Source organism: Protopterus annectens, chromosome 1.part0 (genome assembly GCF_019279795.1).
Source record: "Protopterus annectens isolate FY-2018-M chromosome 1.part0, PAN1.0, whole genome shotgun sequence".
Classification (NCBI taxonomy): Eukaryota; Metazoa; Chordata; order Ceratodontiformes; family Protopteridae; genus Protopterus; species Protopterus annectens.
Genome location: NC_056725.1, coordinates 1,794,899,319 through 1,794,921,067, shown reverse-complemented (window position 1 = coordinate 1,794,921,067; position 21,749 = coordinate 1,794,899,319). Strand labels below are relative to the sequence as shown.

The window sequence follows — 21,749 nt, the reverse complement described above, 5'->3', positions numbered from 1 at the left end:
TATTTCTTAGAGCTAAGAAAAAACACGTGTTTTATGTTTCTAACATATATGACAGTTATTGAAAAGACTCCCCACATTTAAATCATCCCTGACTGCACTCTATACAAAACTGCTTTACAATATAACATACGATTTATATGCCATGCAATGTTTTATGCTTACTGGTAATAAAAAAAAAATGCATTTTACTTAGTAACTCCCCCCCACTTTGTGTCCTCCTAAACACTGAAGTCATAAAACAGGGTATATATGCTTCATAGTCTATGCATGAGTTGAACAAAGTCAACAAAATTCCAGTCTTTCCTGGCCACTTTTTCTTGCAAAGCCATATTTCACAAATGTTAATGATGCTTTGTAGTCTCCCATTTCTTTATTAATTTCAGTGTTGCTGGTCTTCTTCCTGATCATCTTCCATATCCTACCACAAGACTCTCATTCAAGTCCAATGTATTCCTGATTCTTCTAGTCAACTCCAGTGTTTTTTCTGTCTCTCAAGCATTTTTCTTTGAAACAGTGGAAAATGTTTCACTGACAAGGCCTCTCAATGCACTTTATTGTCAAAAGAAAGAGAAGACAAATTCCCTTCTGCTTCCTGGCTTATTTTTGTTGGATAAACTTTCTTTATTTCCACATTAGCTTGTCCTCCATCCAAAAATGTTTTTTGTCTCCTACAAGAAAAACTATTCTGAAGACATATTCTGGATTCAGCAGCTTTAATCTCATATCTGCCTCTGGGCATCCCCTGATTGCTGAAATAAATGTGCTGCTCTTCTACCTGGTGCACAGTGGTACCTCCTATACTGAGCCAACAGATATTGCCAATATACTGGCTGACAGATTCAGTGCCAACTTTACCCCCCCCAAAGGACCCATCACAATACTGGAGGAATGCCAGGCACCCAGCATTACTGCAGCACAGGTTAACGCTGCATTGTCCAAGGCCAGGAATACAGCTTCCATGGGACCTGACAGTATCACTTGATATGTTCTACATGAACTACAAAGTGAACTGGCACCCATCTGTGTGCCCTGTTCAATCACAGCCTCACCTCAGGCTTTGTCTCTATGAATGGCGCACTGCTACAGCCATCCCTCTCCATAAAAGGGGAGTGACTAAAGACCCTGGGAATTATCACCCCATTAGCCTGATGAGTCTGATATGTAAAGCTATGGAGTGCATCATCCTGGACCTAATTAACAATGATATGGGGAATCTCCAAACTCTAGATTCTATGCAATTTGGTTTTGTGAAAGGTAGAGCATGCCTGCTCAACCTGGTTAACTTCTTGAAGTCAGTCACCAGAGCTGTGGATGAGGGCAAGGCAGTTCATACAGCCTACCTCGATCTGGCCAAGGCCTTTGATACCATTCCCCACTCGGGGATTATTGATAAACTCACCAAACTAGGCATCAACCCCTATATCACTTGATGGGTTGCAAATTGGCTCACAGATAGAACCCACAGTGTGAAAGTGGTAGACTCCAAGTCTGACTGCCGACCAGTAACAAGTGGAGTCCCACAGGGATCGGTCCTGGGTCCTCTCCTGTTTGGCATCTACTTCTCAGAAGTCCAGGCCAACACAGAGGGACTCTGTTTGACCAGGTTTGCAGACAACTGCAAGCTGGGAGCCATTATTAACTCCCAGGTGATGTAGACATCCTACAGAAAGGCCTCACTGAGACCAATGACTGAAGTCGAAACCATGGCTTTAAGTTTAATGCCAAAAAATGTGTCGTCATCCCCTTTGGGAAAAACTCAGTTCCCACTAATTACCACATTGATGGGAACCCACTGAGCATTGAATTCATTATAAGAGATCTGGGCACACAGGTTGACAGCAACCTGTCCTTTGACCACCACATTGCCACTGTGGTCAGAAAGTCCTTCTGTGTGGCACATCTCATTACCAAGGGTTTTGCATCCAGGAAGAAAGAGGTCATCATCTCTCTCTACTCTTCCATTAGGCCAATCATCGAGTATAATGCCCCATTTGGCGTGTACCTCGCTAGACACATGCAGCAGCTGGAAAGGCCACAAAAGTACTTCACAAAGAGGATCCTACACCTTAAGCACGTGTCCTACATGGCCAGACTCAAAAAGACTCCAGCTATTCTCTGTCTCATATCGTCTACTAAGAGGCGTTCTCTGTTTGACTTACAAAGCCATGTCTGACCCAGCTCTATTAGAAATGAGATCTCTAAAGAAATCAAAATCTCTCCACACCACACGCTCCAGAGACCTCACCCTCATTATCACAATCAACAGAACATGCTGGAGGGACAAGTTCATAACCCAGAGACTGCCCATGCTCTGGAATAGACTTCTCATACATGTCAAGCAGAGCACCTCACTGGCCATATTCAAGAGAAATCTTGATGAGTGGATGGGAAATAGAAAGTTCACCCCAGGGACCACTGCAGTGGCTCTACTTGATAGAGGCACTGGGAACTAATGTCAAGCGGCATGATGCCAGGGTACTTCTATGGGCTAGGCTTGTAAAGGTTCCAGGGCCATTAGTCTAGTACACACCTATGAGCCTATAAGTGAATAATCATAATCAAAACATGTCTTTTTTAATTTGTGTGTATACTGATCATGCCTAAATAACTAAATGTATCTGTAATTTTTCTATGTGGAGCTTTTCTCCCCGGGCCTCTGCTGAAAAAGGGGCTTTCCGGCTTAGTCAGACATCCCCAGTTAACAAATGTAAAATAAAAATGCATTTTCCACAAACACAATGCTCTCACCATTTTTAATAGTTTTCTTTCCTGACACAGATTTTTCCAGGATCAGCTCCTTGTGCTGACATGATTGCTTCTTTACTAGTGTAAGTCCTGGCCAGGTTTGGAACATGTATTTGACATGCCTTTTTCTAATTAATAAACCTTGCTGTGGCGCACCAATCACGTTGCTTATTTGTACTTTCATAAAATTAATAGTCTGTTCCTTCCAGTTTCTCCAGTACAGCAGAAAATCTCTGGTTTTCTCTTTGTACTCTTGTCTTCTAACTCTACTACTTTTTGAAACATCTCTTCTTGAAAAGCCTCATACTTGACCAGCCTTTTTCTTCTTTTCAGTCTGTCAGTTCACATGACTAGATAATTAAAACTTCTATTTTTTCCAGTCTTTTGTTATTTGATTGATGAATTTCTTCAATATTTAGTTTATTTTAATCACCTCTGAGTACATTATAGTTATTTCTTCCTTGAAATTATTGGAAGTCATATCTTGCACAAATGCTGAAACTTGAATTGTTTTTTTTTCTTTTTCCCAGCCAGTGTTTTCTCTTCACCCTTTCTGGTTGACTTTCTGGTCGATATTCTTTCAAGTTCACCAAATTTCTTCTTTGCTGGCATCCAAGCAATATACTTACTAGCTAATAATTGAATTTTACTCAAAATGACAATTTCATTAGCTCCATTTTGTCTATTTCTTTTTTTCACGCTGGAAGAGCTGAAATTATGGTGTTCAGTTTGTAACTATTTTTGAAGTCCTACGCACAGCTTATTTTGGCCAGGTTAAGGCTTTTGACAATATGTCCTTTTCTGGTATTACTAAGAAGGTAGACAAGCTTAATGTAAACTCCTACATTGTCCACTGGATTGCAATTGGCTATCCAGCAGATCCGAGGTAGTAAGAGTTACTGCTACACTATGTTTGTAAAATTATAACTACTAGAGTACTGCAGGAATCAGTGTTGGCACTGTCCTTTTGACATTTATTTTGAAGACATCTAAACCAATATTGCTGAAGTTTACTGATGACTGCAAGCTGGGCACTGTTATCCACTCCTACACCCATACTAAATTGCTCAAAAAGAGCTAGAATATGTACATATCTCATACACTGAAATTGGCTCAAACTAAAAAAAAGTGCAGGATAGTAGTGATCACCAAAAAAGCTGTTCCCACCTGATATGTTAGAAGGGGTACTTTTCTTCAAACAGATATGGTCGTGAGAGACCTAGGCACTATTGTGGACAGCTCTCTTTTATTTAATCATTGTTTCCATCATAGTCAGGAAATTCTTCTATCTGGCTCATCTAATTTCCAAGGGAATATCTCGAAGTTCCAAAGAAGTCATCCTATGACTGTACTCTTCCCTTATCAGACCCGCCATCGAATACAATGCTCCCTATCATTCAACCAGAAAGGCCCCAATGATTTTTAACCAAACAATGTTTAAAGGCCATAAATACTTCCACTGTCCTGATAGACTGCCACAACTGTCCTTATACTCGGTAGCCTACTGGCTGCTCTGAGGTAACCTCTGTCTCTCTGTTCAAGCCAAAAAAGACTCAGTCCTGTTTGACCTCCTGTTTCTTCACAAAATCACTGGATTTACAAACACCCATACTAGGGATCTAAATTTAAACAAGGTGCACTGCAGGGATATGTTTCTAACTCAGTGTATTACCATCATGTGGAATAAGTTACCACTACAGGTCAAGCAAATTATTACTTCATCTGCCTTTAAGTCTAGTCTTGATGATTGGATGGGTAGACATAAGTTTACAGAAGGATTGTCATATACAGTCCTGAATGATTTGGGAGGTGGGACTATAAGTACTAATACAAGACGACAAGAACTTTAACTGTGTCATCTCCAAGGTATAAATGGCTAGGCCTGTCTCTGTGATCACTTGCCTTGTATTTTACAATGTTGCCGGAGTCTGCTTATTCCACTGTGAATGTGTGGACTGCTTATGATATACAGCAGGTACTGCAGATTCAGTGGAACTATTAGTAACAGACTTGAACCATTTACAGGTTACCTGTGTCCATTAGAGACATAGGTGCCAATGGACACAGGTAACCTGTAAATGGTTCATCTCCCAGGCCATGCTTATACTTATCAAGGGTAGCAGCACTTGTCAGATATTTGGGATGCATGACTAGACTTAAAAAGGCCCTTGTGGTCGTTAGACTAGCAAACACCTATGAACTTGCATGTAGAATACTGATAAGGATATTTCCATTATGCTTGTCAAGCAGATTGGTACTAAATGTTACATTTTGTGACATCTGTGTATGAGATGAATGTAAGCTTCAGTTACACATAGCAGAGAAGTGTGTGTGTTTGTATGTGTGTGTCTCTATCTCTGTATGTGCACATGCATGCAAATACGCTTCCACGTGAGAATGGAAATTCCCTCTGGCAAACAGGATAAATCTGTCTCAAACGGAACCTGCTGAGCAAAACTGCCGAGTATAATGTTTAGGGGTATTTTCTGCACACTCTTCAAAACCATAAATGGTATCAGTAATGTCTGCGTATTTGTGCACCTCTGCCATTGTACTTATAAAGTCTGAAGAAAACAGTCACAAGCATTGTCTCTGCATTTAAAACGAAGTCTGTCAGGCAGACTTAACCTGATACTCTCTGCCTTGTGACAGCTGGCAATTACTATGAAATGTTTCTTTATAATGTAGATTTATTACATACCTCGACAATCTGTAGCACATTATGCATGGTTTTGCATTCAAGATGCTCTAAGAAATGAATTGAATATTTTTTCCAAAATTACGCTGTAACAAAGAAGAATGACTTCACAGCTGGGATGTTTAAACTGTTTCATATCACTGCTTAGAATAATTTCATATAAACTGTGTGATCATAGACTGTGTCTTGTTTTTATTTGAATTCTGAAGTGATTGTTGCATTTAAACTAAACTCTGACATAATTACAGGCAGTCTCTGTAATAGTTGATTTTGCATACGCATAAATCTACATTGGATGTATCCTGCCAAGGATCAGACATCCTGTCAGTATACAAAAGCTTTTTATGCTGTCCTCACACACAGTACGTACGTTGAAGCACGAGGGCATGCTGGTGTAAAAGAGGATATGTGGCTGTCAAAATTCAGAAATTTAAGGATGAAGAGTTCAGTCAGGCTTTTCATCTAATCTGCAACTTCAGTTTTGGCAGTTAGCATATATTTCACGTTTATATCACGTTATTGAAAGATGAAAATAGCGAACGCTATTTCATTGGCCCCAAAACATCTAAACATGAAAATATCGAACATTCAGAACAGCAAATTTTTTCCCATGGAAAAAAATTGCTGCTCCAAAACACATCAATACAATACAACCACATCAAACAAACAGCAGCCACACACATACACTTAAATTCCTACATCTAACGCTACACTAAACAAAACATACACTACTATCTACACACTTACTTTAACCCATCTTTACCTTACTATCGCACACTCACCTAACCCGTGCCCTAACCCTAACTCACTTAAACCGCCCATAATCCTAAAGTCTGTCACTTTCGCACACATGCCTAACCCGCGCCCTAACCCTAACTCACTTAACCCACCCCTAACCCTAACATATAAACAATCACACGCTTACCTGAACCCAACCCGTAACTTTCCACCACAGCGCTAAGAATAGCGAAGCCACAGAAATGGCCAACCAAATTCTTTCCTGAGGAAAGAATTCGCTGTTCTGCAGCTTCGCTATTCTTAGTGTTCGCTGAATAGTGTTTGATATCAGAACATTCGAAGTTTTAATACTTTGATGTTGTGATATAGACCCTATATTTCACATTTCTGGGCAGATGAATACCCCTTGTGGAACTCCCTTTACTTGTTTGATTAAGAAGTTGTAATTTTAAATCTTATGTGTAATACAAGTGGAATTGCATGTGTGGTAGATAAATCCCATACATGGATTCCCACCCCGTGTGTCTTAACTCATTACATCTGAGTGATGCCTCCTGGTGCATCTGTAGTTAACTCGTACTGGCGCTGCTAGGCGTCAAATTTTGCTTGTTCATATTTGCATCAATAATTCCAAAGCCATGCTATGTATACGGTTTTAAAAGATTTAATCTTAAAGCTTGTACAATAGCAGACTCAACTGTATTAATATTTAACCTCTGTCTAGTGCAGGTAAGTAGATATTAACTGTTATTTTTATTATATTAATTTACATAGATACAATTTTCACATTTTTCTAACTATCTCAACAACCATGTAACACAGACTGATCTCCTTAGCCTCACATAAAAGCTCTTAGATGAATAAAATGCTTCAGACAGCATGTGTTAACTTGAGTGGTTGCTGAGAGTGTTGTAAGTTGTTTACAAAAAATTATAAATGTAATAGTTATGGCGTTTACTGTGAAATAAAATGCAGTTTAAGACCTAGAATCTAAAGAATACTACCAATATAAAAAATAGTTTGTGGTGAAGGATTTGCCATTTATACTTCTTTCATAACATCTACAGTTCCAGAGATATGAACATGTGTTTGAAATGTGAGGACATAATTTGATTGTCAAAAGGCTTAGGCTCCGCCCATTGGAAGTTAGTGCAAACTTCCTGAACTCCAGTGGAGTGAATGAGTTATGTCTTGGGAATTGCACGACATCTCTTTGTCCAATATGTGTCTTTCATTTACCCAAAATCTTGGTTCTCCATGGCTACCATCTCCTCTTTGTCTTATGCCCCTCTTCAGTAAGCAAAAAGATGACAACCTCACTTTCCCAGTTTGGGACCAATGAATCTACTTTGGGCATCACTGAGCCCTTGAACCATGATTCTGGTCTTCACGACTCTTCTGATGCTGATCCAAGGGAAACCATTATGGGTCAAGATTCAGGCAAGTCCACTAAGACCAGATGTCAGGCACCAAGAAGGAGGACACTATTTGTTTTTGTCTGAAGTTACAGGTGCTATGCCCCAGTTCTTAATAAGAGAGGAGTTGGCATGCTCCCTAATGGAAATCTGGATGTCCGATGCATCCAAAATATTTAAACTGGACACTCCTAAATAAAATACCTCAAAAAAGGATCTCAAGATGAATGGTACAATTTTACTAAAGGGTTTCTCAGAGTTTTTCGGTCTCTGCAATCCTTAACCCCAGTTTCATCTCGTCCTAAGAAGAAAAGGTCCCCCTCTTCTTGAGAGGAATGATGGTTTAGATTATTCATCTAGTCTTTCTCCCAGTCCCACGAGTCAGAATATGAGGAAACTCTCTTCTGATTCTCCTTCTGAAAGGATTTCATTTTATGACTCTATTTCCCAAAAGAAAAACCTGTTCAAAAGAGAAGGAAGAGAAATTTCAGCAGCTCCGAAAAATTAAAGATTAAGATGTTTACCTTACAGGCAGAAAGTTCAGCATTTGATTCTTAAATAGGATAAATGGCTAGGCTTAAAATGGTCTACAAGGGCAGTTAGCCAAGTACTAACCTATGAGTCTATGAATTCTTAATGTTGGTTCTCCAAAACCCTTGCCAATACCACTAGCTCTTAGATCTTTGGAGGATACTTTCCATTTTGCATGTGCTTCTGATGTTCAACTCCATGTACTGAAGAATCCTGAGAGGCTATTATGGTACACAAACCATACAAATGTCTTTACATAAATCCTCTAGCAGATCTTGCTGTGTCATCTCCATGGATAAGGATGGCACTTCCAAAACCTTCTTCAAATCCCATTCAAAATGAGAAGGATAGCAAGACATTTGATAGATAATAGCAAGAAGTTCATAGTTTTTGCCCTGAAAGCCATGGCTGAAAAGTATCAAGTACATATGCACAAATATCTCTCTACTATGTTTTCAGGCATGCAACAAATATTGTTTAACCCGCCTGCTTCAGATTTGATATCTTCCCTGATTAGCATGCTTTCCTCCAAAGTTTTGGTCACAAAACATACCATAAAGTGTCCCAGTGATGCAGCTTTTACAGCTGTAGCCATAGGATCTGTAATACATAGATAAGTCAGGTTTAAGTTTCCCTAAGGATATTAAATCCTAGATTTCCTTTGTCCCTTTAGAGAAGGATGTCCTTTTTTGTTAGCTCCTCTGCTGAAGTCTTGAATCACTTAGAAGAAAGTTTTTTTAATTCCTTTCTAAAAATTCTAAAGTTCAAAATGTTAACCATATAATCTCTATTTCCCTCTTCCATATCAGTCTTTTTAGTGACCCTGGATTCTCATGGATGTTTACCATCACATTCCAATTCACAAAGACTAGAGGCATTATTTATGATTGCCAGTGTATGGATTACATTTCAATTTATACTCTTGTGCTTTCCAAAGCTCCAAGGGTATTTATAAAATGTTTAGCTTTTGTAGTTGGCTTTAGGGAACTCACATTTATCCCTATCTAAATGACTGCCTGTCCATTCTCAAAAACTGAGTTTGAAACCAAACCTAGAGAAATCTCTAATTCTCCGTTACAGGTTAACATTTCTTGGATGTCTTCTGTACAAATATGTCATAATGGCCTGTTTTCCCACCAGATAAAGTCTCATTTTATCATCTACAGTGTTTAGATCTGGCACAGTAATCCATGACTATCTCAAGAGAGTTTCTCAGAATTCAAGGCTACATAGCTTCAACTGTCCTAATCATTCCTTTACCCAGACCTCATATAAGTAAGATTCACTGGTTCCTCAAGTCCATTTGGACTTAACACCAACATCATTTGTTCTTTCCTTTACTAGTTCTGGACTATGTCAAGAAAGTATTCCGCTGGTGGCAAATTGGATTCAACTAACTCTAGATCTTCCTCTTTTCTCTCCCACTCCAACTCCGTCTATAACAACAGATGCATCAAATTTTGCATAGAGGATGGTTTCAAAAGGAATGGAGTTTCAGAGGATTTCTGACTCCCATTTTAGACAGAAACATGTCAACCTCAAAGGAATGACAGTCCTGATGTATGCATTACAAGCATTCAGTCAACTGTGGACTCCATGATCTCTATTAGTAGTTACTGAAAACACCATAGTGTTGTAGTACATAAACAAAAAATGGTGATTCAGATCTTACCCCCCTGTGCAGAGTGGTAATCCTGCCTGGGAGATGGAATCTCAGCACATTCTCTACCTTTAGGCAACTTAAATCCCTTCAGAGCAGAATATTGTACCAGATTCACTGAGCAGATCTTGGACAGACCCTTAAGAGTGGGTGTTACACCCAGAGCTCTTCCAGGAGAGATGGTCCACCTGTGGGGATCTTTTCAAATAGATCTGTTTGCCTCCCTTCACAACAGATAGTTACAGAAGTTCTCTTCCAAGACCCCTTGCAGTCAGGCATGGAAAGCAGATGTATTTCCTTTCCCATGGATGTGAATGCTTCTCTACGCCTTTCCTTGTTTACCAGTCTTACTAAAATCGATAAGAACTCTCCCAGGATCCTTCTGGAAACTCTCATTTGGCACAGACAACATTGGTTCTCTCTTCTTATGCACATGGCCAGGGGTAGTTAAAATGTATTCATAGAGTAGAGCTTCTCACAAAAAGCCGCATCTCTCATCCACCCCAGCACTCTGAACTGTTTGGGTGATAGGCTTTAGATTCTTTTTGGGATATCTTTGCAGAGGATATGCAACAGGTATTAAAGGAGGCTAGAAAACCTGCTACTAGAAAATCATATTTATCTAAATGGAAAAGATTTTCTAGTTGGTGCTGTATCGAAGACCAGGGGCTATCCCAGGCAGGGGTACCACTGGTTCTCCAGTACCTGTGTGAGTTGCTCAGTTTTGGCCTGTTGTACACTCCTGTCGAAATATACTTTTGTCCATTTGAGCTTGCCTACCATTAAATCCCCTTTCCTACTCTTTCCAGGTGAAGCAGTTCTGTAAAGGGGTGTGACACATTAGACCACCTAGGAAACGGGTGGCTGTATCATGGGATCTACATTTTGTTTTGGATAAACTAACTTTTCCACCATTTGAACCTTAAGTTCCTTACCTGGAAGATAGTTTTACTTATCGCTCTTACCTGAGCTAAAAGAGTATGTGAATTTCAGGCCCTAATGCCTGTGCAGCCCTTTATGGTCTTTTATATTGATAGTGTAACTCTTCTGTCATTCATGCCAAGGTTGTTTCTGAGTTTACTCTGAGTCTTCTCTTCATCACCAACCTGAAAACAGAGGAGAAAAAATACTTAATTTCCTGGAAATTTGCAGACAGCTCTGATACTACATGGACAAGACAAAACATTTCAGACTGGCCAATGAATTCTTTATTTCTTATGAAAGTAAGTAGACAGGACTACCAGTTTCCAAACGGACAATATTCAAGATGGTTATACTGGGCAGTTAAGTTCTGCTAATCTTACCACAGGAAAAGCCCTCCTCCCGAGAATGTTAAGGCACACTGCAATAGAGTTATGGCTAATTCTGGGGATCTTTGGAAAGTGGTGGTCTCTAGAACCACTCTACATATGGCCATTTGGTCCTTAGTGAACTCCTTCAATAGACAGTACATACCTGACTCCTTTTCTAAAGCTAGAACAGTATATGCTAGATCTGTTCTCTAGGGGTTTGGGGGCTCTGGTCCTTCATCCTCCACCATTTCTTTTTAAGCTTTGGCAATTGTCTCACATTGGCTTTATGTTACTGCAGCAGTGGTCTATAATGAACATAGTACAGTTATGTAAGTAAACTTATCATAACAGTAGATGTTTAAATAGATTACTGCTGAAGTACCAACACCCTCCTTCCATCCTTCTTCTTATTTTTGTCCTTGGCTAGTTTATCTTGGCTGGGGTGGGGGTTCCCTTCCCTTCCTTCTGGCATGACATAAAATGACAAATTTGGTTATATCAGGACATCATTTTTTTCTGGTTACAGGCAAGAAAGTTCTGAATTTTGGAAGACATGCATTCCCTTTTATATCAGCATAAATTTGTGCTTCAGAGGACTTACTGTGGGCTAGGAAGGCATGCATCTAAAAATTTGGAATACTGGCCAGATGTTCCATATACTTTATTGCTATGGCAACAGTAATCTATTCAAACAGCTGCTATTATGGTAAGTTTATTAATGCACTGGTGCTTTTAACTTTTGCAAAGTGTCTCTTATTAATACTGGCTGCATGTTGCTTACCATTTGTGTTTTGTACACAAGTTTCTGTAATAGATTGAGTATGTTTATTACTTCTTAAAGTTACAATGCACTGTGGAAGATTGATTTTACAGCTGGGATGTATAGCATATTTTTAGACTGTTTCCATCTTTGTTTACAATTGTAGTGAAAGTGATCATAAATATATGTCCAGTTTTTATAAGATTTGCATAACAGGAAGTAGTGATACTCTTTACACTCATTTATGACACTCTGTTACATTTCATTGCTTTTTTTGCATTAATAAACACAGAGAATGACACCATTCTGTAAAATAATCAGACTTAAACAAGTTATTTGCTGCTTATCACTTTTTGTATTGATTACATGGTGTTATAGTTTTACCTGTACTGTAGGTAACATAGAAAAAAGATTTCAGCTGTTTTGAACAATTTTTTTCAGGTGTGTAAAGGCCTTGCCAAGCAGACTGAACTGAATGATTTTCTGCTTGATGTTTCAAAGTAAGTGCATCATTAAATTTGAAAGTTCTTGAGTCATGTCCTACTTTAAAGTTGTTGTCTAGTGTGAAATAGAAAACATTGTCTTTAAAGTTAGTATGTATGTTAGTTGTCTTAAGACTGATAGGGGAAGTAATAAACCAGCTGTTCTGTTCGAGTTATTCAAAGCATAATTTATTCTTACAGTAAGTTTTCAAAAATCAACAAAGTAGTCAAATCATTATCTGATATTTCATTGGTTTGCTTCCTAGATAGCAAGAGTTTTTGACTAAACGTATTTTTTATCATTGGCTAAGTTATGTCTGTTTTTGTTAAGTTGAACAGCAGATTGCTTTCTCAGTGATAACTTTTGCTTTTTTCCCCACAGAACCTACTTTGATAATATAGTTGCAATAGACTCATTACTTGAACATATAATGGTAGGTATTCTATTCACTAGAAAAGTTTTCTTACAAATATAGTTTGTGTTTTTAGACTGTTAATGAGTTTTCTTATTTAATTCCTTAATGTGGTAAGACTGTTTCAGAAATGGTAATAGTTGTCATTAGAACTATTAATAAATTTAATAATATGTCCATTACTGAAAACAGAGGTAGATATGTTTGCATACAGGACCAGTTCCTTTTTTTTTTTTTGCATTTCTCTCTGCATCATTTTTTCACAACTTAATTAAACTTTTATAGCTGATAAAGCCACATTAGCTTCATAAAATGAAACAAATTTTGACAGCTGACAATTTAACAATATCTGATCTAGTTATATAGCTAGTCACATTATACTGAACAGTGTAAAACAAACCAGTCCTGATAATTAGCTCAAAAGTCATTTATACCGTGAAAAAATAATTTATATTGGTATCCCTTAACCACTTATCTGATGTTGTCATTTTCATTCATTCCTCAACTGATGTGGCTCAGGTCTGACTTGGCTGCCTCTTCCAGATACTCAGATCCATACTCTTGAGATCCTCCCTTTGCCAATAATTCTCTGCCAGCCTAACATACCATAGATCTTGTTTGCTGCCATATCACTAAAGACGCCGATTTAAAGATTAAACATTTAAAATTAAAATTAAAAATTAAAATTTTAATTTTAAAGATTTAAAGATGCTGTTGAGCTATTGGTGAACGTTAGTTAAACTGTTGAGGTTTTACTAACATTTTTTCACTTTCTATTAGTCTTTCCTAATTCTGTCACCTTCCTCCCTATTACAGTAAATTTCCACTCCGGTTATTACAGATAATTCGGTACTTTTCTTTAGTAGCATCATTGGTACTTTGCTATCTTTATTCCCTCTTTCTCCCCTTTTCTGGGTATTTCTTGTCTACTATTGTTGGTAGCCTTTCCCTTCCTTAGCTTTAAAGTCAAACAAAAAAAAGTAGATAATATTACCACTTTGTTGTTGTTGCTTAAACAGTTTTTTTCTTGTAATTTTGCTTTCTTAGACCAGTATGACCTATAAACCTACCAGATTTAAAAAAAATGTGCATCATCTGTGGACATAAAATCCCAAACTTGGATGCCCACAGGGAATGCATATACTGCTTGGTGCTGTCCATCTAGAGGCAGACTGCTCCATGTGTGCTAGTTTGTTGCAGGGAATGCACAGACAGGAGAAATAAACTCATATTGAAAGGTCTTCTTCCTTCCACTTCTTCTTCTGATTCTGCTTCATGCTTGAACTCAGAACCCCTCTAAGAAGTCAGACAGAGGGAAGCCCGGCTCGGATTCCAAAGATAAATTCCCATAAGAGATCTCCAGATTCCACTTCCTACTTGGCTCCTTCCTCAGAGCCAACTATGAAATTGTAAAAAAAGTCAGATCTGACCACTTTGTATTCCTGTGCTCCACAATCCAAGTCGCCTTGGATCTAGTCACATCTTACCTTACTGGATCTGATTACATCTCATCTACCTTCACCAATCTTAGAGGTTTCCTCCTGCAAACATTGTAGAACTGCATCCACGACCTCTTCTCTCAGGTCTTCCAGGAATTTATCCATGCTGAAGTGTATAGGATGATGAGGAAATTTCTCAGAGCTTACATCCAAATAGGGGTACTCCCAGATCTGTTTCCCATCCAATCCGTAAGGTAACCTGAGACTACTTCCTCTTTGGTTCCTCATGCTCTAATATTAACTGCTGTTTCAGAGCCCTCAGATCCAATATTCCTGAGGGGAAGTCCCCTTCAGATCTGAAGACAGTTTGTTCTTCGACTTCTGCTACTTCACTGAGTCGTCTAGCTTTAAGCCTTTTGGAGCCGAAGAATTGGTGCCAGATCCAGGGGTCCAGAGTTGACTCCAAAGTTATTGGAGCCATCCCTGCCCTTGGAGCTTCAGCATTGAACAGCTCAGGTCTGACTGCATCCTCATGTATAGTGCTTGTGGGGTTGCAGGGGCCAGCGGTTCTGGAGATGTCAGCTCTGTTGCCATTGACTTTGGTCTCCCAAGGCACTCTGCCTCTGAGCTCGTGGAGAGGGCCTACTCTTTGCCTAGAGAAAAGGCATCCTTACCCCCCTCGAGTCAGATGACTTCACCTCCTTCAGTTCTTTGCTCTGAGCCTTGAACTTCCTTTCTGCTGAGACAACCAGCCCATTCAAGTCTCCAGTCAGTTGCGCAGGACTCCCCCATCTGTTCTGATACCTCACAGACCATCCCATTGATGAGGTCTTTCAAAAGAGAGCATGTTACAGGAGGTACTTAGGTTCCCTTCAGGAATCTCTCATATAGGACACCGATTCCAGTGAAGGAGAAGGGTCCCCCAGATCTTCACCTGAAGACTTTTGATTTGGAAATATTCGTGAGATCTTAAAACAAAAAGGTGATTGGTATTCTGATAACCCTTCCCAAGAGGAGTGGGTGTTCCTGGAGGCTTTCAGGTCTGCTCCAGCTATGTCTTGGGTGACTATCCACCAGCTGATTAACTTATAGATCTTATTTCTCAAAGGGCGTGGAAGGAACCAGGTATTGTGGGGCCCAACTCTAAACATCCAGACAGATGTTTAGCCCCTCCCAAGGACAGAACACACTGGAGCAAGGGGGTCCTAGTTGATGCCATGGTTGTAGAAGTGGCCACTAAAAAAGAGCTTGTGGAGCAAAGTTCTTCTGTCCTTATCCTTAACAGGGAATCCAGGGCCATGGATAGATTCCCTAAGCATATGCATGCTTCAGAGACTTTTGCTCTGCATTTGTTGAATAATTTGGCACATTTTACAAGACTGCAAAGAGATTTGACTAACAAACTCTCCAAATCTCTTTCTAGGTCCATGTCTACTGAGGACCAAGATAGTGCTTCCTTGTAACTGGCCACCCTTCAGTTGACATCTGATGTGTCCATGAGGCTGATCTATCTTGCAGCAGAAGGTACCTCAAGGGCAGCCGGTTCAAGTATAGCCATTAGGTGATGTGCCTGCTTGCATTTATGTGACTTTACAGCGCCCTTTAAGTCTTTATTCATCAGTGCTGTGGTTGATGGATCTTCCTTATTTGGCTCAAAAGTAAAAAAGGTGCTCTCCAGATGTGAGCAAGAAGGAAAGACCCTGTCTGCCATAGGCATATGTTCGTCTACCTCTCAAAGACCCTTTTCCCAGAATCAGCGCAGAGGTAGAAAGATGAGGTTCTAAAAATCCCATGTTCCTTTCCAAGACTCAAAAGGAGATAGTTCTCCCAGGAGCAGAGGGGGGGGGGGGGCTCTAAAGGAAGACACTGCTCCTCATGGACGAGGTGGCCTGCAGAACCAGGGTTTCTGGGATTCCTTCTTGGACAAACCCTATCAGCACTTCGCAGTGGCTGATTGACTGTTGCCCTCTGGAGGTGGACAGGACACAGGACATTTCATTCTGCACCAATGAATCTGGCTATCTATAACAAAAGATTCCTGGGTGCAGAGAATTATATCCAGAGGTTATATCATATGATTTTTCAAAACTCCCCCTGCAAGAATGAAAATAATTCCTGATGTTCCTCCCAGTCAGAGAGAAGCAGCAGCTATACAGAAGCTGCTAGAAAAAATAGTCATGCAAAAGGTCCCCCAAACCAGCGAGTATCTGGGTCCTACTCAAGATTATTCTTAGTACCTAAGAAGATGGGGACTTGAGACCCATCTTGAATCTCTGCAAACTAAACTAGTTCATACAATATTCAAGGTTCAAAATGGTCAAGGTTCAGTCCATTCTGTTCCTACTATGACGGGACAATCAGATGTGCTGGATAAATCTTCAAGATGCATATTATCACATCAAATTGAACAGGCACTCCAGAAGATGTCTGCTCTTTCAGCAGGGAGCCAGTCATCACCAGTTCAGAGCATTGCCTTTTGGTCTTACCACAGCCCCCAGGTTGTTCACCACATGCATGGAAGTGGTAGCAGCTCACTTGAGACTGCTGGGATTCTGAGTGTTTCTGTCCCTAGATGACTGGTTAATAACTGGCCCAACCAAGTATCTACTGCTATAGGCAAAGGACTACTTGCTCCACTTGTGTGTCTATCTAGGCATCATGGTTAGTTATAGCAAATCACAACTCACACCTGCACAATGATTGGAAATTATAGGTGCTCATCTGGACACGATTAATCAGATAACATCTCTTTCGCCAACTTATTCCCTTCTGTTAGCAAATAGTATCAATAACTGATCAATACTGTGTTTGTTTATTTAAACTGTACCACAGTAGCCTACTGATACAAGGTTATCCTGGTTTTCCACCTGAGAAATTAAGACAAGACTTACAGTTTCAGAGCAGTCCTTGGTCAATTGTGATTGTTCTTAACACATACTTGTCTTGCTTTGGCTCATTAGCAGCAGTACAAAGAACTGCCTGCTCACACCCTTGTTCTCCCCTCCCCTTCCCTGTTTATTACCTTAAGACAATCCCAGAGTTAATAAATATTACCTGTGGCAGGCACCATTTGTAAAACTACAATCCACTCTGCTACAGGCCCCATGAAGGCTCAGTGTCTCTCCAGTAAGTGTTTTACAACTGTAAATGCCTATTTATGTTGAATTGTATTAGACATTTTACAACTGTATATGTTTATGTTGAATTTCAAGCCTGTACTCCATTCTGCTTACTTACACTATCAGACTATTTACCCCACTCATAGGACCAAAAACTGGGACTGGGTTAGCCCTGCTCCGCTTCGCCCTCGCTACGCTCGGGCTTGCTTCGCTCCCCTCCCTGCCCCCTTATCCCACCCGCCCCCACTGTGTCTACATTTATAGCCACTAGGCCACACCCCTACTTCCTCTCCAACCTACACAACTTCCTCTCCAATTTCCTCCCCCCCACCACTTTACTGTTTAACCACTACTATTCCTCTGAAGCACATTGACCCCACCCATTGATGACATATAACATGTCTATAAATAATTATAAACTCCTTCCTCTTATCTTACCACTCTTAATTCTGCCATACTTTCTTACTAGCTATGAAAATCTCACATTCGTAGGTTTCTCTTATCCAAAATGCCAAACCAAGACCCACCTACCTCCGCTGACTCATGAACTTGCCCACTACTACACTACCCCAAAAATTATAAATTCCAACCACTTGCTTCTAAAAACCACTCCAATCAACACCAAAATCCAAATATGAACTAAAACTACTATTCAAAGTTATTAGACTACTAGCGATCTAAGAAAAACATAACCAAAGATGGGGACATCCATCCTAATCCAGGCCCAACCTTAACTCAAAATCCTACCAGCCCACCACTCTCCCACCGACTGGTCAACTCCCTCCTAATATGCCACTTAAACATTAGAAGCCTAAACAATAATATACATAGCCTGCATGCTGTACTAGCCACATACCTCCCCAACATAATGTGTCTATCTGAAACATGGCTCCGGCCATCAACCAAAGACAATGAGATCCTGCCACCTGGTTAAAACATACTTAGGGCAGATAGAGTAAAGAAAAGAGGAGGTGGAATAGCTGTCTTATATAATAGCACACTTAACATCATAACTAACCCTATACAACCACCCCAGGTCTCTAACGCTGAAATACTAGCTCTAAAAATTCTACTAAATAATCATAAGGGCATTAACCTAATTGTCACCTATATTCCCCCTGGGAACAATGTAGAAACACTAGAGGTCATTCTACATTGGATAGCCAACAACTACCCTCAAGAAACCATTATCCTGGGCGATGTTAATATTGACTGGAACCAATGCACAGCACAGTCCAACCCCATCCCTGTTAACCTACATGGATTCTCTCAGATAATATCATCTACCACACGTACAGGTAACAATAACCAAAAAGAGAGTATACTAGACTGGATACTCACCAACAGTCATCCCCAGAACTATATATCTGGAACTCTCCCTAATGATCTTAGTGATCACCTGCTCGCATACAATCATGAAAGACAAAATTAATTGTACAAGCTTACCTATTTATAGGTCTATCAGATCCAAGAAAAACTTTGACCCAACTAAATTTCAACTTGAACTCAAATCATGTAACTGGACAAAACTAAAGTTCCTTCCCCTTGATGAGGCAGTGTCATCATTTAACAATTCATTCCTTACTATACTTGACTCGCATGCCCCTAAACGCTCAATAAGAATTAAAACTCAACTAGCACCCTGGCTAACAACAGACACCAAAACCAAAATAACAACTAGAGACAAAGCGTGGGATAAATGGCGCACTACCAAACTACCCCTAGATCGTATCAAATTCCAATAACTTAGAAATGAGACTAAAAAAGCCATCATACTAGATAAGAAAAATTACTTCTACAATCTGCAACATAAACATCAGAATAACTCTCAAAAGTACTGGGCAGGCATAAATAAACTTCTCCAACCAGGCAAATCCACTACTCCGACCCCAGGAACAAGAGCCAAGAAGATATAGCCAATTCATTCAATACTTTCTTCACAGAAACCATCCAGTCATTAGCTAACCAACTTTCTCCTCCCCACACTTCTATAAACACTATACCCGACTCACCACTCTCTTTTAACTTCCAGCCAGTGTCCACATCCTTTATCAGATCCCTTTTGAAAAAACTGAAGCCAACCAACCTTTCAGCCGATCTTCTGCCGGCTGAATACCTGCAAATTGCTGCAGATGTCGTAGCCTACCCTATCTCAATCCTAATTAACAGAACCATAACCGAGGCCTCAATCCCCTCAATTTGGAAAATATCCTATGTTATTCCACTCCACAAAGGAGGTTCATCCACAGAACTATCCAACTATAGACCTATAGCCATATTATCACCACTTGCCAAAATTATGGAAAAGTGCATGCACAACCAACTAATGCTCTATCTAACCCAAAATAAACTACTCACAGACTCTCAACATGGATTCAGACCCCATCATAGTACAACCACTGCCCTCCTCTCTTTTACTGAAAACATTAATCTTAACCAGAATAATAAAAAAATATCCTCCGCTCTCTTCCTGGACCTGTCGAAAGCCTTCGATATGGTAAACCATCAGTTACTTCTATATACTTTAAAAACCCTTTATCTAGATACTCCAGCCCTTGACTGGTTTCAAGCTTACCTCACTGGGAGACAACAAGCAGTTTTGTGGCAAAACAAGCTCTCCTGCCTACTGCCAAATACCATAGGAGTTCCTCAAGGTTCCATATTAGGATCTCTTTTCTTTTCAGTCTTCATAAACGACATCCAAACAGTCATCCCTGAAGCCACCTGCATTCAATATGCAGATGACTCGACTATAATATGTTCCAATGCCTCTCTTGCAAATCTACTAACTACCACCCAACATAGCTTCACGAAAGTCGAAAACTGGCTTGCCAACCATCTCCTGATCTTAAATCCAAACAAAACCAAGTTACTTCTCTTCTACCCAACCAATAGATCTCCGACTGAAAACTTCACTATAAAATCCAATAATGGGACCATCATCTCCCCAGACACCTATACAAAGCTATTAGGAGTAAACATTGACAATAAACTCAGATTTGATATACATATCAACCAAGCCATTAAGTCCATAGGTTCATAGGTTCATACTAGGCTATCTGCCCTAGGGCATTTAAAAGCCTAGCCGGAGTGTGTGTGGCTTTCACCACCCCTTAGGATGAGAATACTATACCCATTAGTTTGCTGTGCCTCTGTCCAGCAGTGATACAGAGATGATTCCTGGGGTAAACCTACGATCTCCCATCCACTCGTCAAGATTTCTCTTGAACAGAGTCAGTGAGGGGCTCTGCTCACATGGACTGGGAATTCTGTTCCATAGTGAAGGGAGTCTCTGGGTGATGAATCTGTCCCTCCAGCACGTCCTATTTATATCCGTGTTGAGGTTTAAGTCTCTTGCTCTCGTGGCTCTGGTGGATTTGGATTTTTTGAGGTGGAGCATGTCCATTAATTCTGGGTTGGACATGGCCTTGTATGTCAGGCACAGATCACCTCTGAGCAGACGGTATGCGACTGAATAGAGCTGGAGTTTCTTCAGACGGGCATCGTATGACATATGTTTGAGCCCCTTTATCCTTTTGGTGAGGAACTTTGGGGTCTTTCCAACTGCTGCAGGTGTCGGGTAAGGTACATTCCGAATGGGGCGTTGTACTCAATCATTGGTCTGATAACTGAAGAGTACAGGGGTACAATGACCTCTCCTCATCTGGATGTGAATCCCTTCATGATCAGGTGGGCAATGTAGAAGGTCTTCCTAACCACTTTGGCAATGTGAGTGTCAAAAGAGAGGTTACTGTCAACTTGGGTCCCCAGGTCCCTGATAACTTCTTCCGTGTTTAATGGATTACCACCTATGTGGTAATTAGGGGTTACCTTGTTTTTCCCAAAGGGTATGACTATACATTTTTTGGCATTTAGCTTAAAGCCATGGCTCTGGCACCAGTTATCCATTTCTATGAGACCTTTCTGGAGGATGTCTGTGTCTGATGGAGTGTCAATTATGGTGCCCAGTTTGCAGTCATCTGCAAATTTTGTCAGCCACAATCCCCTATGTTTGCCTGCACTTCAGAAAAATAAATGCCGAACAAGAGGGGGCCCAGGACTGAGCCCTGGGACACCGCTCGTGACCGGCTTAGAGTCTGACATGGCACCAGCAACTCTAACCCTGTGTGTTCTGTCCTTGAGCCAGTTTGCAACCCATCTTGTGACATATGGGTTTACATCTAAGCTGGTGAGCTTTTCTATGATGCCCGAGTGGGGTATTGTGTCGAATGCTTTTGCTAGGTCAAGGTAGGCTGTGTGAACTGCCTTACCCTCATCAATGGCCTTAGTGACTGTTTCGAAAAAGTCGACCAAGTTCAAGAGGCAGGATCTGCCCTTGACAAAGCCAAATTGGGTAGGATCCAGTGTCTGTAGGTCCCCAATGTCTTTATTTATGAGTTCCATTATGATCCTCTCCATAGCTTTGCAGACAAGGCTCGTCAAGCTTATGGGGCGGT

General features: G+C 40.3%; 1 protein-coding gene across 2 annotated transcripts in view; it reads left to right on the top strand.

Annotated features, from left to right (window-relative positions):
- PDE10A (phosphodiesterase 10A) overlaps positions 1–21,749 on the top strand; it is a 4,065,478-nt gene that overhangs the window by 2,804,685 nt on the left and 1,239,044 nt on the right. For both annotated transcript variants that reach the window (XM_044069581.1, XM_044069571.1), the window contains exons 9-10: positions 12,281–12,339; positions 12,704–12,755. In XM_044069581.1, the coding sequence (XP_043925516.1) occupies positions 12,281–12,339; positions 12,704–12,755 (111 nt within the window). The remainder of the gene's footprint in view (positions 1–12,280; positions 12,340–12,703; positions 12,756–21,749) is intronic.